Source organism: Rhinopithecus roxellana, chromosome 13 (genome assembly GCF_007565055.1).
Source record: "Rhinopithecus roxellana isolate Shanxi Qingling chromosome 13, ASM756505v1, whole genome shotgun sequence".
NCBI lineage: Eukaryota > Metazoa > Chordata > Mammalia > Primates > Cercopithecidae > Rhinopithecus > Rhinopithecus roxellana.
This window is the reverse complement of record NC_044561.1, coordinates 117,465,269-117,489,161: the sequence shown is the minus strand read 5'-3', so window position 1 is coordinate 117,489,161 and position 23,893 is coordinate 117,465,269. Positions and strand designations below refer to the sequence as shown.

At 50.6% G+C, this 23,893-nt stretch overlaps 1 protein-coding gene across 1 annotated transcript in view; it reads left to right on the top strand.

The window, feature by feature from the left end:
* Positions 1-23,242, top strand: part of JPH2 (junctophilin 2) — a 78,326-nt gene extending 55,084 nt beyond the window's left edge. The window contains exons 3-6 of the mRNA XM_010384292.2: positions 16,281-16,399; positions 18,554-19,275; positions 20,076-20,170; positions 21,445-23,242. Coding sequence (XP_010382594.1) covers positions 16,281-16,399; positions 18,554-19,275; positions 20,076-20,156 — 922 coding nt within the window. The 3' untranslated portion in view covers positions 20,157-20,170; positions 21,445-23,242. The remainder of the gene's footprint in view (positions 1-16,280; positions 16,400-18,553; positions 19,276-20,075; positions 20,171-21,444) is intronic.
* The last annotated feature ends 651 nt before the right edge of the window (positions 23,243-23,893 follow it).

Genomic DNA, 23,893 nt, shown 5'->3' with positions numbered 1-23,893 from the left:
TCTGACTAGAAGGCTGAGTTTGGAGTCAGACAAGAGACGTTGGCAGGAGCTAAGTCATGAAGTCATATGAAAGCATTTCCATGTCATCCTTCAGGCACTAGGAAAGGCACTGTGGGGTTTTAAGCAGAGATTTAAGACCAGATTTCCTGGGGGTGGCCTCTGGGAAGGTTTTTGGATCAGACGAAGCATAAGAAGGAACATTTACATCCAGGGTTAGCATCTAGCTGGGCACCCCAGTAGGTATGGTCATGCCAGTTGTTAAATATTGAAATAGTCTGTACTGGTTTGTAACTAGCAGCCTCCAGGCATCCCCCCTACCCTTGTTGGTATTCTGTCCACTTGGTCTTTCCCAGCACCCAGCAGCTAAATGGTTAGCCACCTGGCACAGCAGGTGGTTTTATATATATAAGTATATATTTATTTATATCGACCCCTGCCTACATCTCAGTCATGCCTTCCAGCTCTAAGAAGGCATTAGAGAGCATCAGATGGAACAGGACCAGCCTGGGAAACTTGGGTTTTAACCAGGCCGTTCCCTCTTCTTCTTGCTTGATAGGCAGGAGATTAGACTGGAATCTCCCCTAGGGCCATCCTGCCCTGAGATAGAAGGGGAATCGATACCCAGCCCTCTCTGGCCTCTTGCTGGGGCCCCAGTCAGCTAGGCACACTGGAAGCCAGTGAACAAGGGTGCTAGGGATGAGGCTTAGCACAGCCTTTGGAATCAGGTAGACTGCGGTTCCATCCCGACCCAGAGCCTCCCAGCTGTGTGGCTGCCCCCAAAGGAGGCCTAGTTTCCCTATTCAGTGGACATCATAATACTTGCCCCCTAGGATTGTTGTAAGGAATAAATGAAACCACACTTCTAAAAGTTCTAGTACCAATAGATGTGAGATTTAAAAAATATGTATTTATTTATTTTGGAGTGAGTATAATTTATGCACATTCAGAGAATCCAGAAGGGTCGTATTAGTTTGCGTCCTGGCAAGACAGGGTCTATTGCAGGTGTTTAACTGGGGAGAGTTTAATGAAGGTGCTGTTTGCAGAGATGTGGGCAGAAAAATTAACAAGGTGTGTTAAGGCATCCAGGACCAGCAGCCACGAGAGCCGCTATACCCCAGGCCTGAAGGGGCAAGGGGAGGGGGAGAAGGAAATGGTGTGATGACTGGAGCAGGAATGGGATGGTGGGGGTGGGGAGAGCTGCAGCTGTGGAGGGGGCGGTGGGGGTGGGTGAGAGCTGCAGCTGTGGAGGGGGCGGTGGGGGTGGGTGAGAGCTGCAGCTGTGGAGGGGGATGGTGGGGGTGGGTGAGAGCTGCAGCTGTGGAGGGGGCGGTGGGGGTGGAGAGAGCTGCAGCTGTGGAGGGGGCGGTGGGGGTGGAGAGAGCTGCAGCTGTGGAGGGGGCGGTGGGGGTGGAGAGAGCTGCAGCTGTGGAGGGGGCGGTGGGGGTGGAGAGAGCTGCAGCTGTGGAGGGGGCGGTGGGGGTGGAGAGAGCTGCAGCTATGGAGGGGGCGGTGGGGGGTGGAGAGAGCTGCAGCTGTGGAGGGGGTGGTGGGGGTGGAGAGAGCTGCAGCTGTGGAGGGGGCGGTGGGGCTGGAGAGAGCTGCAGCTATGGAGGGGGCGGTGGGGGTGGAGAGAGCTGCAGCTGGTGGAGGGGGCGGTGGAGGGGGCGGTGGGGGTGGAGAGAGCTGCAGCTGTGGAGGGGGGTGGTGGGGGTGGAGAGAGCTGCAGCTGTGGAGGGGGACAGTGGGGGTGGAGAGAGCTGCAGCTGTGGAGAGGGGTGGTAGGGGTGGGGAGAGCTGCAGTCATGGGGGTGGTGGTGGGGGTGGCGAGAGCTGCAGCTTTGGAGGGGGTTAGTCGGGGTGGGTGAGAGCTGCAGCTGTGGAGGGGAGCGGTGGGGGTGGGTGAGAGCTGCAGCTGTGGAGGGGGTGGTGGGGGTGGGTGAGAGCTGCAGCTGTGGAGAGGTGGTGGTGGGGGTGGGGAGAGCTGCAGTCATGGTGGTGGTGGTGAGAGTGGGGAGAGCTGCAGCTTTGGAGGGGGACGGTGGGGGTGGGTGAGAGCTGCAGCTGTGGAGGGAGGCGGTGGGGGTGGGTGAGAGCTGCAGCTGTGGAGAGGGGCGGTGGGGGTGGGTGAGAGCTGCAGCTGTGGAGGGGGCGGTGGGGGTGGGTGAGAGCTGCAGCTGTGGAGGGGGCGGTGGGGGTAGTTGAGAGCTGCAGGTGTGGAGGGGGTGGTGGGGGGCAGTGAGAGCTGCAGCTGTGGAGAGAGGCGGTGGGTGTGGGTGAGAGCTGCAGGTGTGGAGGGGGGTGGTGGGGGGCAGTGAGAGCTGCAGCTGTGGAGGAGGGAGCCCGGCAGGAAGAGGGAGAAGTGGAATAGACACCCAGCCCTCTCCAGCCTCTTACTGGGGCCACCAATTGACTAGGCACACTGGAAACCACTGAGCAAGGGTGCTGGTGAAGCAGGCTGTAGAGACGATCTCCCTGGGCACACAGCTAGGTGGGGAATGGATGGGGGTGGGGCAAGAGGAGGAGATGGGGCAAAAGGAAAATAACCAGCCCAAATATCTATGTGTGTGTGTGTCTGTCTGTCTGTCTGTCTTCCTCCCTTCCACCTCATTCCCAGTGGGCAACCTGTATTATAATTCTCTATATAGAAGAGCAAACAGGTTGTCTGTTTACACAAATGTTACATACGATAGAAGTTCTTTTACACCTTGCTACCTGACTTAACATATCTTGGAATTCACTTTTTGTCATACATAGAAATCAATCTTATTCCTAGGATTGGCTACATATTACTCCTTCAAATGGCTATGCCATAATTTAGTTAACCAGCTCCAGCTCCATACTGCTGGACTTGGCTTTGTTTCCAATCTTTTGCTGTTACAGTGTTACAATAAATACCCTGGAGCTCACTAATCAGAGAAAGGCAAAGTCACCTGGCAGCTAAGTGCAACAGATGGTAAGAGCAGACAGCTGGCAGTTAGGGTAAGCTTTCCTGGGGAAGGGTCCTGAAGGATGAATAGGAGTTCACCAGATAAAGAAGTGAATGATGGTTATGGGGACAAAAGTTTCCAGAAGTCATTTGGGACTTGTACATGTATCATTGTATACAACTTAAGTATATCTGTTGGTCACATTCCCAGAACGGGAATCAGTAGCACAAAAATATGTAGATGCTAGATTTTTAAAGAAAAAAATGGTTGAACAATTAAATGATAAATGTCAGTATATGGAAACATGGAAAATTACTTCAGTGAGTAAATTATAAAAGTATGGCAGGAACAGCTAACACTTCTATAGTGCTTAAGAAGAGTGCAAGGCACTGTTCTTAGCCCTTTGTGGCCATTAACTCATTTAATTTTCATTACCCTATGATGTAGGCACTATTATTATCCCCACTGTGTTAGTTACCTATCACTGCATAAAAAATTATCCCCACACAGAGCAGCTTAAAACAACACACATTTGTTGTCTTACAGTTCTGCAGGTCAGGTATCAGGGCATGGTGGCTGAGTCCTCTGACTCAGGGTCTCTCTCAGGCTGCAGTCCAGGTATTGGCCAGGGCTGTGGTCTCATCTGAAAGCTCCACCAGGGAAAGATCCATTTCTCAAACACGTGGTTATTGGTAGGATCCAGTTTCTTGCAGCCTATTAGACCGAGGGGCTCAATTCCTCTCCAATATGGCAGCTTGCTTCAGCAAAGCCAGCAAGAGACTCTGGTGGCAAGAGAGAAGCCACAGTCTAAACGAATCATGGAAGTGACCTCCCATGACTTTTGCATATTCTGTTCTTTAGATGCATGTCTCTAGGTCCAGCCCACACTCAGGGGGAAGGGATTACACTAGGATGGGAATACAGGAGCCATCTGAGAAATATGCCTGGCATCTCTTACTTTTAAGAAGAGAAAACCAATGCACAGAGGGACTAAGTGACTTTTCTAGGTGAAAGGTAGTAAATCAGAGATTCACACCCACACAGCGTGACTTCAGATTCCATGCCATTAACCACCACGCCTCAAAAATGGAATCTTTATTGTGTTCACAGCCCTGATAAAAAATAGGTGTGTACATTGTGTTATAAATGGAGGGGCCCCCCCAAAAAAGGAAAAAATAATAGGTTCGCACCTGAACAGACAAGGAAGTCTCAAAAGCTAAAATAGCTATTGTGTCAGCGAAGTAACTTCAGCGCATTGTTGCTTTAACATGATGGTTTTTGTAGTTTGTAAAATTTTAAAATCAGGCATAGATTTTTTGAAAAGGAAGTTTCCCTGTGTGGTTTTGAAGCGCTCTGTCAACTCATGCAGTGAAAGCCTCTTTGCTGGCAGCTAGATCCAGGTTGAACTGCAGGGTCCAATACTCTGTTGGTTGGTGGGGGAGGAGCAAGGCGTGAAGTTCCCTCCTTGTCATTTCATTGGTTGCCAAAGTGCAGTCAGACCTCCGTCCTGCAGTCAGCCAGGCGATGCCAGGCCCCAGAGAACCAGACTTTCTTGCAGATGAGAAGGATGTGGGGAACATGCTGGTAACCCAGCCCCAGGCCCTCTCAGACAGGCAGCAGGAATATCAGGAATGTCAAACTCAGGGGCCTCCTTGATATCCCTGGGGGACGAGGCTGGGCTGAGGCAACCACAGCTGCTGGGCCCTGTGGAAAGTGGGCATGAACTGAAGCGATGCAGCAGATGCAGGGGTCAGCAAAGGCTTTGGTGCCAGGGAGACCTGGGTCTGGGCTTGAGCCAGCTCTGGACTTGCTAGCTATGAGCCATGGGCAAATGATTTTCTGAGCCTGCGTTTCTTCCGCTGTGAAGTGCATCATTTTGAGGGCATGAGATCACACAGGTTGTTTTGTTTTCTTTTGTTGCTGCAGTAACAAATTACTACAAACTCGGTGGCTTAAAACAATACAGATCTATTCTTTGACAGTTCTGGAGGTTGGAAGTCTAAAATCAGATTTCCTTCTGGAGGCTTGAAGGGGAGGATCTCTGCGCTTGCCTTTTCAACCCCTAGTGGCCCCCTGCGTTCCTGAGCTTATGGTACCTACCTGTCTTCAAAACACATCACTCCCATCTCTGCTCCCATCATCACATCGGCTTCTCCTCTTCTGTTATTAAATCTCCCTCTTGTAAGGACACCTGCGGTTACATTTAGGGCCTTCCTGTCTAATCCAGGATGATCTCTCAATCTCAAGATCCTTAATTTAATCACACCCGCAAAGCCCTGTTTGTCATAGAAGGTAACATCCGTAGGTTCCAGACAGTGGGACCAAATATCTTTGGGGCCATTATTCAGCCGATACCTTTGGCTGAGTGTCTGGTGCATAGTTAGCTCTCAGTAAGCAGCACCTCTCTTTTTTTTTGAGACAGCCTGGCTCTGTCGCCCAGCCTGGCTCTGTCGCCCAGTGGCGCAGTCTCGGCTCACTGCAACCTCTGCCTCCTGGATTCAAGCAATTCTCCTGTCTCAGCTTCTCGAGTAGCTGGGATTACAGATGCGCACTACTGCGCCCAGCTAATTTTTGTATTTTTAGTAGAGACAAGGTTTCACCACATTGGCCGGGCTGGTCTCAAACTCCGGACCTCAAGTGATCCACCTGCCTCTGCCTCTCAAAGTACTGGGATTACAGGCGTGAGCTGCCACGCCCGGCCGGTAAGCAGCAACTCTTATTACTTTGCCTGGTCTTCTAGGCTGAGAGCTCACACACCCACTCCCTCACCGGAGGAGGCTTCGCTCCAGCTGGAGGCTGGGGGATTTCAGTGGAGCTTCCAAGATGGAGAGGTTCTACACAGGGCCTGAGGGATATCACAGCCCCCCAACCTCAGAATCCCCAACACCACCCTTACTCCTCACCTCAACTAGAACAAATCTGCATCGAGCTTGCTGTGTGCCAGGCCCTGTTCCCAGTGCTTTCTGCCAGTCAGTTATCTCTCTAATCCCCACAAACCTGTGAGATAGGGGCTCTTCATAACCTCATTTTACAGATGGAAAAATCAAAGCACAGAGAATTTCAATAAGTCACCCACAGTCATGCAGCTGTGTTCCTGACCAACTTGGAATGTACCATGTTAACCGGGTACAGTGACGTGCCCTTGTAATCTGAGCTAGTTGGGAGGCTGAGGTGGGAGGATCGCTTGAGCCCAGGAGTTCAAGGTTGCAGTGAGCTGTGATTGCACCACTGCACCCAAGCCTGGGCAAAAGAGCAAGACTCTTCTCTTTAAAAAAAATTTTAAAAAGAAAAAGATGAAAATGTTAATAGCAATTTTTTATTTTAAAAAATGCTCATTTTCCAAAATGTTCTTTTAGGAAGCCATTTTATTTTTATAGTATATACAGTATATATTATATTTACAATATAGAAATAATAAAATACAAATTATGAACATGTCACCCACCCCGTGGGCTTTCTCCTGCCCCATAGTCTCGTTCTGTACTCAAGACTTTTTACTTCGTCTTATCTCTCTTAGCAGACTCTACATCCTTCAAGAGAAGGGGCCATGTCTGCCTTCATTGTTACTTTGATTATAACAAGAATGAGCAAATGACCTAACCTCCCTGTGCCTCAGTTTCCTCTTCTGTAAAGTGGTGGTGGTATCTACCTCATAGGGTGGGATGAGCCGTTAGGTTATTTCCCATTTTTTCTTATTAGAAACAGTGTTCATAGAACTAAATGTAAGAACTAAAACCATAAAATTCTTAGATGAAAATATAAGAGTAAATTGTTATGACCTTGGGTTAGGCAAAACCTTCTTAGCTATGACACTCAAAGCACAAGTCACAAAAGATAGCTAAATTGGACTTCATTAAAATAAAATAACTTTTGTACTTCAAAGGAAAAAAGTGAAAAGAGCCCAGAGAATGGGAAAAATATTTGCAAATCATATATATGGTAAGTGACTTGTGTAAGAATATACAAAGAAATTTTACAACTCAATAATAAAAATGAAAAAATCCAATTAAAATCTGGCAAAGAATCTGAATAGACATTTATCCTAAGAAGACATACAAGCAGCCATGAAGCACATAGATGCTCAACCTCGTTAGCCATCAGGAAAATGCAAATCAAAACCACGAGATGGCACTTCCCAAACCTCTAGCATGGCAACAATCAAAATGAAGGATGGGCCAGGCGCGGTGGCTCATGCCTGTAATCCCAGCACTTTGGGAAGCCAAGGTGGGTGGATCACAAGGTCAGAAGATGAGACCATCCTGGCTAACCTGATGAAACCCTGTCTCTACTAAAAATACAAAAAAATCAACCTGGCATGGTGGTGCGTGCCTGTAATCCCAGCTACTCGGGAGGCTGAGGCAGGAGAATCACTTGGACCCGGGAGGCGGAGGTTGCAGTGAGCTGAGATTGTGCCACTGCACTCCAGCCTGGGCAACAGAGCGAGGCTCTGTTTCCAAAAAAAAAAAAAAAAAGAAGAAGAAGAAGGATGATATCAAGTATTAGGGATGATGTGGAGAAACTGGAACTCTCATGTGTTACCAATGGAACATAATATGATACAGCCATCTCAAGACCAGTTTGACAGATCCTCAAAAGGTTAAACATAGAGTTACCACAGGACCCGGCAATTCTGCTCCTAGGTATATACTCAAGAGGAATGAAAACATGTCCACTGAAAAACCTATACATAGATTTCCATAGCAGCATTATTCAAAATAACCAAAAAGTGGAAACAACCCTAATGTCCATCAACTATTGAACAGGTAAACAAAATACGGTTTATCCACACAATGGAATATTAGTTGGCAATAAAAAGGAATGCATGCTACAATGTGGGTGAACCCTGAAATGATGTTTAGATGACACATCCATTTGTTGGCAAATGATAGAATTTTGGAAGTGAATGCTGGTAAGCATTGTTATAATAGTAACAAAAACAATAATGATAGCTAATATTTGTTATGTGCTCAGTTTATGCTAAGCACGTTTGTGCTATCTCATTTCAGACTCCCAGTAATTTTGTGAGATTAGTATTCTTGTCCCCATTTCTGAATTGAAGAAACTGAGGTCAGAGAGGAAAGGTCAGATATCTAGATGATGGTGCTATGAATTGGACTTGGGTTTGTGCCCTTAACCCCTCTTGTGAGGGGCTTCCCAGTAGGGCACTGCCTGCCTCATTGACCACTGTCCATGTCTCTAGCACCCATTTCTGGGCTCCAGATAGCAGGGGCTCAGCACATATTTGCCGAATGAGAATGAATGGAGTCCTGGGTGGAGAGAGGAAGGTCCCATGGGTCAGCATTCCCTGACTGCACCTGCATCCTTGGGAACAGAGGGGGCTTTCTCCTAGGGAGCTCTCTGGGCCAGTGGCTGGACACCCAGCTGTGGTCCTTCCTCTAGATTAGCCCGATCATGGTTGTTCTGGGGGAAATGGCCATGACCAGCCAGAGCTGGGGATGAGGGGTTATTTTGGGAGAGGGTAGGGCAGTGACGTCGGAAGCATCCCCACCTCAGGAAGATGCTGGGCAGCACTTTCCCTGTAACCACTTCAGCAGCCTCCAGAGAGGCTGGCAGTGGCCTGAGCCAGGGACCCAGATTATCTGCCCCCATCATCCAAACCTACCATGGGATTCCTGGGCTGCAGGGTTTTTTAATTATTATTATTATACTAAAGTGAACAATTCAGTGGCATTTAGGACATTCAGGATTTTTGTTTCAGTCCCCTTCAAAACACTGTGCCTTTTCTTTTCTTTTCTTTTCTTTTCTTTTCTTTTCTTTTCTTTTCTTTTCTTTTCTTTTCTTTTCTGAGATAGGGTCTTGCTTTGTCACCCAGGCTGGAGTGCAGTGGCGTAATCATAGCTCACTGCAGCCTTGACCTCCCGGGCTCAAGCGATCCTCCCACCTCAGGCTTCCAAGTAGTGGGGACCATTAGCCACTATGCCTGGCTAATGTTTTTATTTTATTTTTTTGTAGAGACGGGGTCTCACTGTGTTGCCCAGGCTAAAACTGCACTTCTCATTTTATGTAACAAGCCCTTAGGTAGCACTTCTTTTGTTCTGAGCCACATGACTGTAACTAATTTACTCCTTACACCATTCCTTGGAGACACATGCCCTTATTAGTCTCATTTTACAGATGAGGAGACTGGGCTCAAGGTGATGAGCAGAGCCAGGGTCTGCACCCAGGCAACCTGGCTGGAGTTACCCCTGCTTTGCCACTCCACCATGTGGTTTATAGACTTTGCTCTGAGCCTCTGCTCATCCATGGACTTCCAGAAATGTTGCCTGATTGACCTGGCAGGGCTGCATTAGGCCGTGAACTCCCCAGGCATCTGCTGGGTCCTATTCATTCCCATCCTTGGTCCCAGCAGATGATGGACCTGCCTCAGAGGTGGTACCAGGAAGGCAGCAGCTTGGTGTCATGGGTAAGAGCCTGGGCAGGTTCACTTTGTAGTGTGTGATCTTGAGAATGTGCCTCCAGCTCTGTGAGGCCATATGTATTTACACAGGAGGCCACAGCATTAAGGCTGGTCACAGAGTGCTCAACAAATAGCCAAGATTAATATTATTCATCATAATAGTAGAGGAGACATTCATTGAGTGAATACATTGAGTACAGGGGTCGGCAGACTTTTGTAAAGGACTAGATGGTAAATATTTTGGTGTTTGTAGGTCATATGGTCTGTATGGCAACTACTTAACTATAGACAATATGAATGAGCATAGCTGTGTTTCAACAAAATTTTGTTTATAGGGACATGGATATCTGGATTTCATGTAATTTTCGTGTGTCACAAAATATTACTTTCTTTTTTTTTTTTTTTTTTTTTTTTTTTTTTTTTTTTTTTTTGAGCCAGAGTCTCACTCTGTTGCTGAGGCTGGAGTTGGAGTACAGTGGTGCAATCTTGGCTCACTGCAACCTCTGCCTCCCAGATTCAAGTGATTCTCTGCCTCAGCCTCCTAAGTAGCTGGGACTACAGGTGCGCACCACCGTACCCAGCTGATTTTTGTATTTTTTTGTAGAGACAGCATTTCACCATGTTGGCCAGGCTGGTCTTGATCTCCTGGCCTCAAGTGATCCACCTGCCTCAGCCTCCCATAGTGCTGGGATTACATGCGTGAGCCACCATGCCTGGCCCTTACTTTTGTTTTTTTTTCCTAACCATTCAAATATATGAAAACCATTCTTAGTTCATGGGTGGTACAAAAGCTGGCAGCAGGCTGGGTTTAGCCTACCACTGTCATCTGCTGACCCATGTCCTGGAATGTAACCTCTGCAAGGGATTTTTGTTTCTTTTCTTCCTTTTTTCCTATTTTTGTTTAAGATAGAATTGGGGTCTTGCTGTGTTGCCCAGGCTGGTCTGAAACTCCTGGCCTCAAGTGATCCTCCTGCCTCAGCCTCCCAAAGTGTTGGGATTACAGGTGTAAGCCACTGTGCCTGATGATACAAGGGATTTTTGGATGTTCAGTTTGCCTCTATGTCTTCAGTGCCCAGAAAAGTGCCTAGCACATAGTAAGCACTCCATAAAGTTGTACTAAATTAATTAACCAATACATAGAGGTAGGTCTTAAACTGACTCTTTAAGACCAGGATCGTGGCAGGAGGGAGAGAGCCTTCCAGGTGGGGGAACAGCCTAAGCAAAGGCCTAGAGTTGGGGCAAGTCCAGTGAGTGTGTCCCCCTTTGGCCCCATGAGGCCACCAATGCCTGGTGGAGACAACTGGTAAACAGCCAGGCAGTTAGGGGCCTGGGAGGAGAGATGGGGAAAGGAGGCCAGGGTGGGGCGGGAGCTTCTAGAAGTGGCTCTATTGGGTGATAGCCCTGCTCCTATCCCAGAAACACCAGCCTTATTTTTAACCCTGCTGACGAAAGTTAATCCGAATGAAATCAAGAAGAGTCTCCCTGTTCCTCCCCCAGCCCCAGTGACTGCTCCCTTCCCCCAAGCAGGGTCAGAGCCATCCTCCAGACCCTCACCCAGAGGCACGGATCCAGAGATGGTGAGTGGTCAGGAAATGCTTCCTGCATTTCCCCAGCAGGGCCTTGATTCAGGGAGGGACCTTGGTGCTGAAAGGAAAACATGCAGGACTCCTATAGGGGGTGGAGAAGGCTGGGAACAACTTCAAGATGGAGCTAGCTTTACTCTCTGCAGAACATGTGCTTCTCAAACTTTAGTCAGGATCTGGAGTATAAAACACAGATTCCTCGGCTGGTTCCCTTCAAATTCCGATGAGTCCGTCTGGGCAGAGCCTGCGAATTTGTATTTCTGAGCTTCCGGGTGATGAGGATATTGCGTGGGGGTCACGGACTGCATTACGAGAGGCCCTGGCCTAGAAGCAATAGCCTCCCCGCCACAGTGATTCTGCCTGCCCTTCACCCTGTGAGCTGCTGGTATACCCCATCCAGACTGCCTCAGGCAAGGGTCTGGAGAGCCTTGAAGGCCATACTCAGTAGCTAGGGTTTTATTGTGAGCACAGTAGGAAGACTTGCAAAGATTTGAAGCAAGGGGTGAGGCCACGGGTGTGTGGTTAAGCAGGCTCGCTGAGCCGCTGTGTGCAGGAGCAGCTGTAGGAGTGAGCTGGCAGGCAGGGGAGACACACGGGAGGGGGTGCAGGAGGAGTGGCAGAGGGTTCAAGAGTTAAAAAGGGAGCCAGAGAGACCGGCGTTGGTGACTGATGGGCTGTGGATATGGAAGGAGGTGGGAAGGGAGGGTGCTGAAGAACACCGGGATTCCTGGCCTGAAGGCTGGGATCAGAGACTGGGAGCATGGGACGAGGGAGAAGCGCTGATAGGATGCAGCGGGCCAGGCGGTTGGAGATGGACAGAGTGTGCCTCCTTCCAGCACAGCAGCCCTCATTGCCCTGGGCTGTGTGGCTGCCCCTGTTCTGGCTGTACACAGTTGGTCCTCCAGGATCTTCCAGGGCTGTGGGGAGAGGCTGCCTTTCCTGCCTGAGGAGTCCTCGGCACAGCTTCCAAAGGCATCAGAAAGCGGGCATCCTTCCGCTCACATGACCAAAAAAAGGGGCATTTTCTCAGTTTGAAGGCTTATCCAGCCCTTTCCCTCCTCCTCCCTCCTGGGGTTTCAGGTTCCCAGAGTAGTGGCTCTAAAAAGTTTGGAACTTTGTCTCACACATACTCACATGTAGGCAAAAATAAGCCTGGGGATATGCATGTAGCACACTCAGTTTTGATGTACAAATGTCATTCTCCTCCTCCTCTTTCACCACCGCCACCAACACCCTGTCATCATTGTCGTCATCATCATCCTCAAGGCTAAACACTTTCACATGTTCTCTGTCACTTAGTTTTCACAGCAAGTTCAAGAGGGGAGAATTACTATCTCCACTTTACAGATGAAGAAACTGAGGTACAGAGAGGTAAAGCTATGCGTGCACCCAAGGTCCTAGAGTCCCAGTGGGGTGAGGTGAGTGAGTAAGTGAGGGATCCAAGTGCAGGGTCCAATCCAGGCTTTATTTAAAATTTTCTCCATAGGTTGTTCATCAAGGATTTATTTTTGCATTAATTTTGACTTTTAAAATATTGCATTAAAATGTGATTCCTCTTGATCACTGAGTTTTTTGGCAACCCCGTAAATTTTGCCCCTGAAGTGAGTGCCTTGGTCAGCTCATTCTGTCCCTGGCCTTGGCAGAGCCCAAATTGGAATCCAGGGCTTCTAATTCCAAAACTATGTGCTCTTAACTCTTCCCTAGGCTGCCTCCTTGCCCCTACATATGTGCACGCCTGCATGTGTGCCTTCAGCCATGTATTCATTCATTCAGTTAACATTACTGTGGCAATATGGCATAGTGGAGAGGCAGGGGCTTGGAAATCAGATAGCTCCAGGTTTCGAATCTTACTCTGCTGCTTGCTATTGAGTGGAAATTGAACTTGTGGTTAGGATGCAGACTCTAGATCCCGGAATGCTTTGGTTTGAATCCTTACTCTGGTACTTACTAGCTGTGTAAGTTTGGGTGGATTCTTTTTTTCTTTTTGAGATACGGTCTTGCTCAGTTGCCCAGGCTGGAGTGCAATGATGCGATAATAGCTCACTGCAGCCTTGATCCCCTAGGTTCAAGCAATCCCCCACACCTCAGCCTCCTGAGTAGCTGGGACTACAGGCGTGCGCCACCACACCTGGCTATTTTTTTTTTTTTTTTTTAATTTTTAGTAGAGACAGGGTCTTGCTATGTTGCTTAGGCTGGTCTTGAACTCCTGAGCTCAAGTGATCTTCCTGCCTCAGCCTCCCAAAGTGCTGGGATTACAGGCCCGAGCCACTGTGCTGGCCTGGGTTCTTTAGAACCCTCCTGTGCCTTGGATGTCTCCTCTGTAGAGAGGGATGATGGGAATAACATCTACCCTGTAGAGTTATTGAGGGGTTAAATACGTTAATTTCTGTAAAGCCCTTGGCATGTATTAAGTGCTTTGTAAATATTAACTTTATTTTGTTTCCTTGAGCAAGACACGTTTCTGAACCTGTTTCCCCACCTGTGAAGTAGGCACAGGTAAACACTACCTCACTACTCACAGTTTTGAAGTTTGGAAGGGATAAAGGGCCTGGTACATAGTTGAAGCTTAAGGGAATTTATCCTCCTTACTGTGCACCCAGTTCTCTGCTGGAGACTGAGATAAAGACACACACACACAACTCCCCAAGGAATTAGCTCATCTGTAGAGAGTGGACACTCTGACTTGGCTTTGAAACTCATCGAAGGCACCAAGCTCTTCCTCAGTCTCAGAGTCCTTGCACGTGCCCTTCTGTCTACCCAGTTCATTGACCCACCCACCTCTTATGGGCCTAATGTATGTGTTTCTTCAAGTCTCAACTCAAATGTCAACTTCCTCAAGGAATCCTTTCCTGACCAGCCCACCTCCACCACCCATCAACATTAAGTCTTTCTGTCCTGCATTTTCGTTGTATTCTCTATTCCTCCTTCGCGGCATATTTCACAATTATAATTAGGTACTTTTTATTTCATTGCATTTTATTAAATAGTTTTTGTGTCTGTTTACTAGCCAGCTCCCTCATCTGACAGTGGCCTTTCTGGACCACAGAGTCTGTCCTCAGTTCCTGGCCATGCTTAGCTCCTGGCAGAGGCTCTGGCACATGCTCAGCTGCTGGTATAGAGCAAGCTTGTCTAACCCGTGGGCTGCATGCAGTCCAGGACGGCTTTCAGTGCCGCCTAACACGAATTCGTAAACTCTCTTAAAATGGTATGGGATTTTTTGTGTGTGATTTTTTTTTTTTTTGAGCTTATCAGCTATTGTTAGTGTATTTTCTGTGTGGTCCATGACAATTCTTCTTCTTCCAGTGTGGCCAACGGAAGCCAAAAGATTGGACACCACTGCCCTAGAGTTACGTTGCCTGGGTTCAAAATCCCAGCTCCTGCACTTCAGGACTCTGTGACCTTGGGCAAATTGCTTAACCTGTTTGCGCTTCAATTTTCTTTACTGTAAAATAGGGATAGTAATAACAGCACCAGCTTCCTAAGCCATTAGAATGAGCATATGAGATAATCTTCATAACTCCTTTAGAACCATGCCTGGCCAGTTCAGAAACTGAACTGTTATTACTTTAGTGGGTTCTTCTGTGAGTTAAGCTAGGCTGATAGCTGAAACAGACATCCCCCAAATCTCAGGTACTTAATACAATGAATGTTTAAGATTTGCTCCTGTCACATGCAACTGTGGGACTGTGGGAAGGGGCTTTGCTCCACGCAATCATTTTATGGGCTCAGATTTCTTTTTTTTTTTTTTTTTTGAGACGGAGTCTTGCTCTGTCGCCCAGGCTGGAGTGCAGTGGCGTGATCTCGGCTCACTGCAAGCTCCGCCTCCTGGGTTTACGCCATTCTCCTGCCTCAGCCTCCCGAGTAGCTGGGACTACAGATGCCCGCCACCACGCCCGGCTAATTTTTTGTATTTTTTAAGTAGAGACGGGGTTTCACCGTGTTAGCCAGGATGGTCTCGATCTCCTGACCTCATGATCCGCCCGTCTCGGCCTCCCAAAGTGCTGGGATTACAGGCTTGAGCCACCGCGCCTGGCCGGGCTCAGATTTCTTAACTTGGAGTCCATGGGAGGGTCTGTGGATAGATTTCAGGTATCCATGAACTTGGATGGTGAGGGTTAGATTCCCCAGAAGTGGAGCCTGAAGTGGGGATTCTTGTGTAAGTGATTTATTGAGGGAGGCTTTCAGGAGAGAGGGGAATGACACACAGGATGGCGTAGGGAAGGAGCTGAGCAAAGATGTGGTCTCAGCTGGAGACCTGCTTCAGCCAGTCCACGGGGAGCTCTGGAGCATGGATTGTACTTGCTGCAGCTGAAGTTCCTTCCTCTTGAGGCAAGAGGAGGCTGACCAGTACCAGTCATTGGTATGGTCTGCCTGGGTTTAGGGGTAGGCAGGGCAGCATTTTAACTTCTGGAACAAGGTGGCTTCTATGAGCTACAATTCTCTGGGGTAGTCAGGAGCCATTAGCAGCCAACACTCACATCAGCCGGGGGTGGGCACATTTGCCCAGTGAAGGGATCTGCATAGGGCACCAGAAGTACCCACTACAATGGGAAAAGCTACATCTATATTTTTATTATCTCCAACTGAAATGTAGCCTTCTCTTCAATTGTGGAAATAGGCAATAAACCATAATAGTAGTAGTAGCAGCTGTGACTTTGTCACCAACAGAAATCTCACATATTTTCATGTCATATTACATGTTGTAATTAGATATCCTTGAAATATCCTTTATGCTAATCTATACTTTAAAATTACAGTAGTTAACAGACCTGATATTTTGTTTAATGTGATTATAAAGATATAGATTATTATTTTACAAATGTGTTGTTTTAAATATTTTGGAAACAGTATGTCAAGTAACTGCATCCTTTTGTAATCCTATGTATTGTGTGCATTTGAAAATATTATTCTGAGAAGGATTCCATAGGCTTCACCACACTGCCAAAGGGAACTGTGACACAGAGGTTAAGTCCCCTATTCTGGGGACTCAGCCTGCTCCACATTCAACCAGCAATGCTGGGGGAAAAAGAGAAGTCACAGAGGTTTTTATGGGCCAAGCCTGGAAATAGCATACGTGATGTCTTCCCATAATGCACTGGCCAGAACTCAGTCACTTGACCACACCTAACCGCAAGGGAGACTGGGAAAGGTAGTCTATCTGTGTGCTCAGAAAGAAGAAGAAATGATCTGGAGAATGCATAGCAGTCTGGGCCATGAGGCTCAATAAATATTCATTGACTGCCTGAGTGAAAGAACACTCTGTTTAGCATGTCTCTTTGTGGGTTGGGGAGAAGAGGCAGAAGGCTGGTTCTCTGCAAGGATCCTGAGTCTTCTGCCACTTTGTCTCCATAGGACAAGCCACGCCAAGGCCAAAGCTGAGGCAGCGGAACAGGCCGCCCTGGCTGCCAACCAGGAGTCCAACATTGCTCGCACTTTGGCCAGGGAGCTGGCTCCGGACTTCTACCAGCCAGGTAGGGCCAGCCAGGGAATGATGGGCAGGGTAGGGCCATCCCTAGGGTGGGTGCTTTTCTTTGCTTACTGGAATCTGAGATGCCCAGGTGGTTTCCTGGATGCCCGTGACTCTCGGAAACTGGAGCATGGTGCAAATGTGGGATGGGATGATGCAGGGGTAGGTGGGGAGACACATCTCTGCCTTCATGCTGAGCTCGTGGGGAGGGCAGCAGAGGCACTCCAAGTGGTCTTTTCTCTGATCTGAGCAGGGAAGACAGTTGGAGCTGGTGAAGCTTAGAGAGGAGAAGTCACTGGTGGATGAGAAGGAAAAATGACTTCTTGCACTTGCCCGACAGTTTCAGTCGAGCATTGAGCATTGTCCATGTGTCAGGCACTGTGCCAGGCTCTGGGGTTATATAAGTGGGGTCCAAAATCTAGGGGAGCAGAGAGTCACAAAAACAACAGAGCTAGGGGTACAATAAGCAGACTCTGCATTCGTTCAAACCCTGATTCCGCTGCTTCCCAGCTGTGAGACTTTGAGTGAGGTGTTTAACCTCTGTAAACCTCAGTAAACCTCAGTTTCCTGATCTGTAAAATGGGAGTAAGAACTGTACCTGCTTCTTTTGTGGATGGATTACATGCATGTAAGGTACATTCCCAGTCCTCAGTAAGCTCTCAGTGACTGTGGCTGTTGTCTCATGATTACGGTTCCATTTCGCACAGCAGGATGAGCACTGTGTGGTTAGAATGGGAGCAGAGGGAGCTCACCGGAAGCAGGCAAGAGGAAGTGTTAGAGAAGGCTGCCCTCAGGAGAGGCCATTTGAGCTGAATCTTGCAGGCTGAACAAGAGTCTATCAAGTCAGTGGGTCTCAAATTTGACACAGATTTCTGGGCCCACCCTCAGAGTTTCTGACTCAGTAGGTCTCAGGTGGAGCCCATGAATGAATGTGCATTTCTAAGGATCAGGCAATGCGGCTGCTGCTAGTCTGAGACCGCACTCTGAGAGCTGCTGCACCAGATAGTGCTGGGTGGGATGAGTGGAGGAGGCACAGAGGCACAGAAACTCGGACAGAGCGGCATGCCAGTAAGCCAGATCACAAAGTAGGCCGTGGGTCCCGAGAATCAAGGCTGCAGAGTAAGGAGGACCTCCTGGCCTTGGTAGAGATCTGGCACATGGATAGAGTGGTGGGAGCCCCTAAGGGACAGAGGTGGGCATTCTCTGCAATGAAGGTTTTGTTTTTTGTTTGTTTGTTTGTTTGTTTGAGATGGAGTCTCACTCTGTCGCTAGGATGGAGTGCAGTGGTGCGATCTCGGCTCACTCGCTATAACTGCCGACTCCCTGGTTCAAGCAATTCTCCTGCCTCAGCCTCCTGAGTAGCTGGGACTGCAGGCACAGGCCACCACGCCCAGCTAATTTTTGTATTTTTAGAGAGACAGGGTTTTCACCATGTTGGCCAGGATGGTCTCGATCTCCTGACCTTGTGATCCGTCCTCAGCCTCCCAAAGTGCTGGGATTACAGGCGTGAGCCACCATGCCCAGCCATGTTTTAATGTTAATTAAACATTTTAAAATTTAAGTTAATGACATGATCAGATGTGCGTTTTCTAAACGTGATCCTGGCTGCAGAAAGGAGGCCAAAGGAGGCCAGGTGGAAAACCTAGGAGCGAAAACCTGTGCCTGGGAGGATCCCTCACTTCTGGTCACAGCGCTCCCCCTGCTGGTCTATGCCGGTGCCGGACCCTGAGCTCCGCCTTTGACATACATTTTCTCAATCCTTCCATTCGTATTTATAAAATAGGTATGATCAGGCCCATGTTTCAGATAAGGGAATGGAAAGAGACTCGTGCCATAGTAAAGGGCATCGCCCCTGGAGCCAGACTGCTGGGTACTAGTCCTGGCTCTGCCCTTAGACAGCTGTGTGACTTTGGGCAAGTGGTGTAACCTCTCAGAGCCTCCCTTTGAGGTTCACAATAGCATCAACTTCATAGGGTTACTACAAGGATTCGATGAGTTAATATTTGGAAAGTGCTTAGAACAGTGACTGGCACTTGGTCAGTGCTATGTAAGTGACTACGGAGCCCATGAATAAGGCTCGAGAGGTGAAGTGGCTGGCCCAGGATTGCCCAACAGTAGTGCCGGGTTTGAACCCAGCCTCCCTGTGTGCCCCTGGCAGGTCCAGAATATCAGAAGCGCCGGCTGCTGCAGGAGATCCTGGAGAACTCGGAGAGCCTGCTGGAGCCCCCCGACCGGGGCGCCAGCGCAGCGGGCCTCCCAGAGCCGCCCCGCGAGAGTCCTCAGCTGCACGAGCGTGAGACCCCTCGGCCGGAGGGTGGCCCCCCGTCACCTGCCGGGACGCCCCCGCAGCCCAAGCGGCCCCGGCCCGGGGCATCCAAGGACGGCCTGCTGAGTCCGGGCTCCTGGAACGGCGAGCCCAGCGGCGAGGGCAGCCGGCCAGTCACTCCTTCCGAGGCCGCGGGCCGCCGCAGCCCCGGGCGTCCAGCCACCGAGCGTATGGCCATCGAGGCTCTGCAGGCGCCGCCTGCGCAGTCGCGGGAGCCGGAGGTGGCACTTTACCAGGGCTACCACAGCTATGCTGTGCGCACCATGCCGCCTGAGCCTCCGCCCTTCGAGGACCAGCCCGAGCCCGAGGTCTCCAGGTCCGAGTCCGCGCCCTCGTCGCCGGCCACCGCCCCGCTGCAGGCCCCCACGCTCCGAGGCCCCGAGCCTGCACGCGAGACCCCCGCCAAGCTGGAGCCCAAGCCCATCAACCCCAAAGCCGAGCCCAGGGCCAAGGCCCGTAAGACTGAGGCCCGAGGGCTGACCAAGGCCGGGGCCAAGAAGAAGGCACGGAAGGAGGCAACGCTGGCGGCAGAGGCGGAGGTGGAGGTGGAAGAGGTGAGGCTGTCAGAGAAGGTGTGCCTAAGGTCGGGTTCCCTAGAGGTAGCAGGGCTTGAGGCAGGACTCATGCGCGGGGAATTTGGGGGTTGCTGGGGTGCGAGAGACCGAAGCAGGATAGAGCAGGGGAAAATGCAGCAGGGCTGGGGATTAGGGGAGTATAGCCTTGGCCTGGTCCACAGAGGACTTTGGAGCATAAATGTCCCCATGGAGTCCTCCTGCCTTTGCACCTGGTATCCCATTGGCAGAGGCAGTTCTCATGAGCAGGGGGCAGCTGGGAGCCTGAGCAGCTGAAGGGTGGGTCTATTTGCCCAGTCGGGAGTTTGGGCTGAGCACCAGCAGCATCTGCTATAAGGTGTAGCAGTGAGGGCTTCCTGGAGGTGGAAGAAAGGCCCAACAGGACTTGGGTTATAGACCTCCTGACTTATGGGAGGCAGTGAGCTAGGAACTGCAGCAAAAAAGACTGAAGCTGGGCTCTGAGGGACAGAAGAATGTGTCCCAAGGGGAATTAGCAGTAAAGAAGGCAGGATACCTGGGTTCCAGGCCTGATTCACATACTATATGACTTGGAGCGTGATCTTGTCCTTCCCTGGGCCCTGAGGGATTTGGTTATTTCTCGGAGGCCTTTCAGCTGTGATGGTCTGCCATCCAGGTGACAGGATACAACAGTGAACCAGGATGGCAGTGCTGTTAGGAAGGTCCATCCAGAAGTTCTTGCTCTGTCCAGCCTTGCTGTGACCTGGGTGGGGGGTGTCTCAGAGGCCATGGGGACTCAGGCAGCCTCTCTCTACTGCTCCCAGGTCCCCAACACCATCCTCATCTGCATGGTGATCCTGCTGAACATCGGCCTGGCCATCCTCTTCGTTCACCTCCTGACCTGACCCTCGCCTACCAGGTGCAGCCAGCTGGCTGGAGGAGGGGTTGGGGGTAGGAGCCCCTGGGGAGTTCTGAGCCAGGGTGGTGGGAGGAGGGACCTACTGGGTACTTGGATGACAGTCCTGTGACTGATTGAGGCCCACCCACCTGCAGAAGCCAGGACCTAGAGTGTGATTTGATACCAACACACACACACACACACACACACACACACACACACACACTCTTACTTCATTAGCTCAGTGTTTCAGTGTTTGCAGAGCGCCTGCTCTCTGTCAGGTGAGCACTGAGGGCTTCATTCACTCATTCATTTGGCCAACATGTACTGCTCTGGTGGGAGCTGGGTATACCGCAGGGACTCACTGCTGCTCTAAGAATGTGGTGAACACAATGAAAGTAACCCTGAACTTAGAGCTCATTACAGAAAAGTCTTGCAGTTCAAACATTAAACACAACAGGTCTAGACTGAGCTCACCTGGGATGGCGGGACACTCATCTCTGTGCTCCCTTTCTCTCTGCCCCACTTCAGTCTTTAATCCCTTGGTCCCCCAGCCTCCTCCCATTCCTCTGCCCATTGGTTCCCTCTCAGTTTTCTCCCCATGATGGAGCTGGGGGCTGGGATAAGTTCCCATGAAGTGGAGTGGGCTAGGCTGGGCTGAAGGAGAGTGGCCCTCACTGCTCTCAAGATGAAGCATCTGCAAGACAAAGTCTTCCCCCTGCTGGAACCAGCCTTCACAGCCTCAATCCCATGCTTGGCGATAATAACGGGGTTTCTGCCTTTTCCCCAGGCCCCGCTTTGTGATCCTAGCTTAGTTTGGGCTAGAGATTCTTAATCAGCTCCAGGAGAGTCTGTGCTGTCACCATGTAAACAGTCAATGACAATGCCAGCCTGGTAGGTGCTGCCGTGGGGGTGAACGCTTGAGCTCTGCAGGTGCCATGTTTCACAGGGGCGCTGGCAATGTTTCCTCCAGGCACTGATGCCTTTCATGACCTGAAGGGTGAAAAGGAGTGAACCGGATGACAGTGGGGGATGAAGAGGGAAGAGATAAGTGCACCAGCAAAGGGAACAGCATGTGCAAATAAACAGGCAGGCAGCCAGGGCCAGGAGAGGCCTCGGGGACCTGTTTGTGACCTGCTGAATATCAGAACCAAGGGACAAGGCTGTCTGGGGGATGCGGAGGTGGGATCTTGCCCCAGAGAAGATGAACCCTGAGGCTTGAGCCCTGCACCTGGCTTGGCGTCCCAGCCACTGCCCTCCCTCCCTCACCTGACCCTTTTGCTATCTCTTTGCAGAGCCAGAACTTCCTGCTGAGGACATGAGGACCGTCTTTTTGCAGTGCCAGGCAGGGTGGCCAAAGAGGACTGGACTCTGGACCCAGAGCCCCGTGGTCCAGTTCACATTCACCCCACAAGAGTTTCAGGAGGCCTCCCATGGTGCCTGTGCTGGGTGGCGGTGGTGGTGCCAAGAGGAATAGAATGTCCTGGGCTCCTTCAGGAGCTCTCTGCCCAGGGGCAAGGAGAGCCCAGAGAGAAGCACCCTGATCTCTTGAGCTTCCTGATCTGCTCCTGTCCCCTGCCTTCCTCCACTCCCTTGCCTTTCCCTAGGTTGTCCCCTCCCTGGGCTTTTGTGTGTTTTGGGAAATGTCACCTAACCAGGACGTTAATATTCAATCCCATCCCCATTCCTCCCACCCTGCCCCACTTTGATTTAATCCTTTGGCTGTGGGCTGAGGCCTCCCAGGGAAGCTGGGTGGGGTGGGTGCTGAGACCCCCTCAGACCAGTGCAGAGGCCTGTCCTTGTGCAGTCTGCACCCCGCACCGTCTCCCTCGCCTGTAGATGTTCTGGGTGACAGTAGAGGAAATGGACAAGGTCAGTTTGAATACCCAGAACACAGTGCTCTGTCTCCTCCCACCAGTCCAGTTAGCTTCCCTTCTTGACCAATAGACGAGGGGAGACCCCATGGAGCCTCTGGCTGGGAAGCTGCTGGCCAGGTGGCCAAGGGGCGGGGGTGGGAAGAGGGGTTAAGGTGCAGTGATGATGGCCTGCTTTGGAGTGTGTCTGAGACTGGGATTGCATTTGGGGTTTCCCGTGTGCTGGGGATGCTAGAGGGTCACCTGCAGGAGGCCTGGGACCGGTGAGAGAAATCTTCTATGATGCCCTGTGAAATGGCTTGTCTCCTCCCCCATCAGGGCCCACTGAAAGCTCAGGGGAGCACAGAAGCCCATGGAAGCCCAGGGAGATGTCCCTGGGGCAAACACTAAGGCAGGTGTTGAAGACACGCTGCTTGTCAAGAAGCATTTCCCGGCAGGAGAGGAGCAAGTCTGGGGCTCCAGCTGGGTACAGCCTGGGTGCAGTTATAAGCCCCTTTGGCTTACTTGGCAGAAGACGGCTACTTGGATGTACCTCACTTAAAGATGTTTTGTACCACACTAGGTCTCTGGGCCCTTGGGTTTCCTGGGGGTGAGGTGAGGGCCAAAGGCTGTGGTTTCCTGCCTCCAGGAGGATGGAGGGAAAGAACTTCCAGGCCCCTCCAAGCCTGGGGAAGGACGTGGCCTCCAAGCTGAGCCAGAGGGAACTGCTGCTGTCCTCCCTTCATTTCTGTGGACCTTGGGGGCTTTGGCTTTGTGGCAGGGCCTCCCCAGGCAGCTCTGGGACCTAGGAGTTTGCTTCTGATGGGGTCAGCTTCCCCATTTCCCCTCAGTGCTTGGGAGCCTTCTCCCTTAGCTTCACACTTGCTGTTTCAAGCCCTGCTGGGACCTTGTGACTTGGCTGGAATCTGGGACTGCATTTTTCATGGAGGAGAACCTGCAGATTCTTCCATCCTCAGCTGGCCATGGCCCACAGCTCTGTATCTGCATCTGAGCTTCTCAAGACTCCTGGAGCATGAGGGGAATGGGGCAGGGGCACTGCTCAGTGCTGACGGGCTCCAGGCTCAGTCTCCAAGATTCTTGTCCTGGTTTTTGTTGGCTGGTGCTGGAGACAAGCCTGTGCCTGCCAAAGCTCCCAGGCCTAGTTTGGGGGCTGGTGTTTGGGGTTGGGGTTCAGGATGCTGCAGTCTGTGCAATAATAAATCTGCATCTGCTCACGGGCTCTGGCTGGGCTGCAACGTGCTTGTGGGTCCAGGATGAGGGGCTGGCTCAAGGAGGGTGGGTGGAAAGAGGCTGGGAGATGTGGGTCCTGCCCATCTGTGTCCTCGTTCTCACGATACTTGAGGGGCAGCTGAAGGGCTTCAGTTTGAATGGGGGCTCAAAGGCCACAGAGCTGCTACAGTGGAGTTTCTGAAGCAAACTTCCAGAAACTTCTATGAGTAGCTGACAATAGAATCAAGAGCCCGCCCTTTGAGGTGGAGTCCCCCCAGGCTCCAATGCTAGCCCGGCCACTTTCTTCACTTCTCTGAGCCCCTGTTTTCTTATCTATAAAATGGGGATAATAACAGTGCCTACGTTCTGGCAGTGGGGATTACATTAGATGTTGAGGCTGTAGAAAGCAGTGGAGAAATGGAGACGAGTGTTGTTATCACACTACAGTGCTGTTAGCTCTGCTACAAGCCCTCTTGCATTTTGATAGAGGATCCCAGGGACCCCAAAGGGGTGGAGGTGATTCAGGTACTAGTTGTTTAGTCAGAATATCTCAATCAGTGGGGGACCCTGATGTGATCTCCACACTCCACAGAGGCTTAGAGCAGAGGGACTTGCCCAAGGTCACGCACACAGCAAGTTGGTGGCAGGAAAGCAGTTCTCT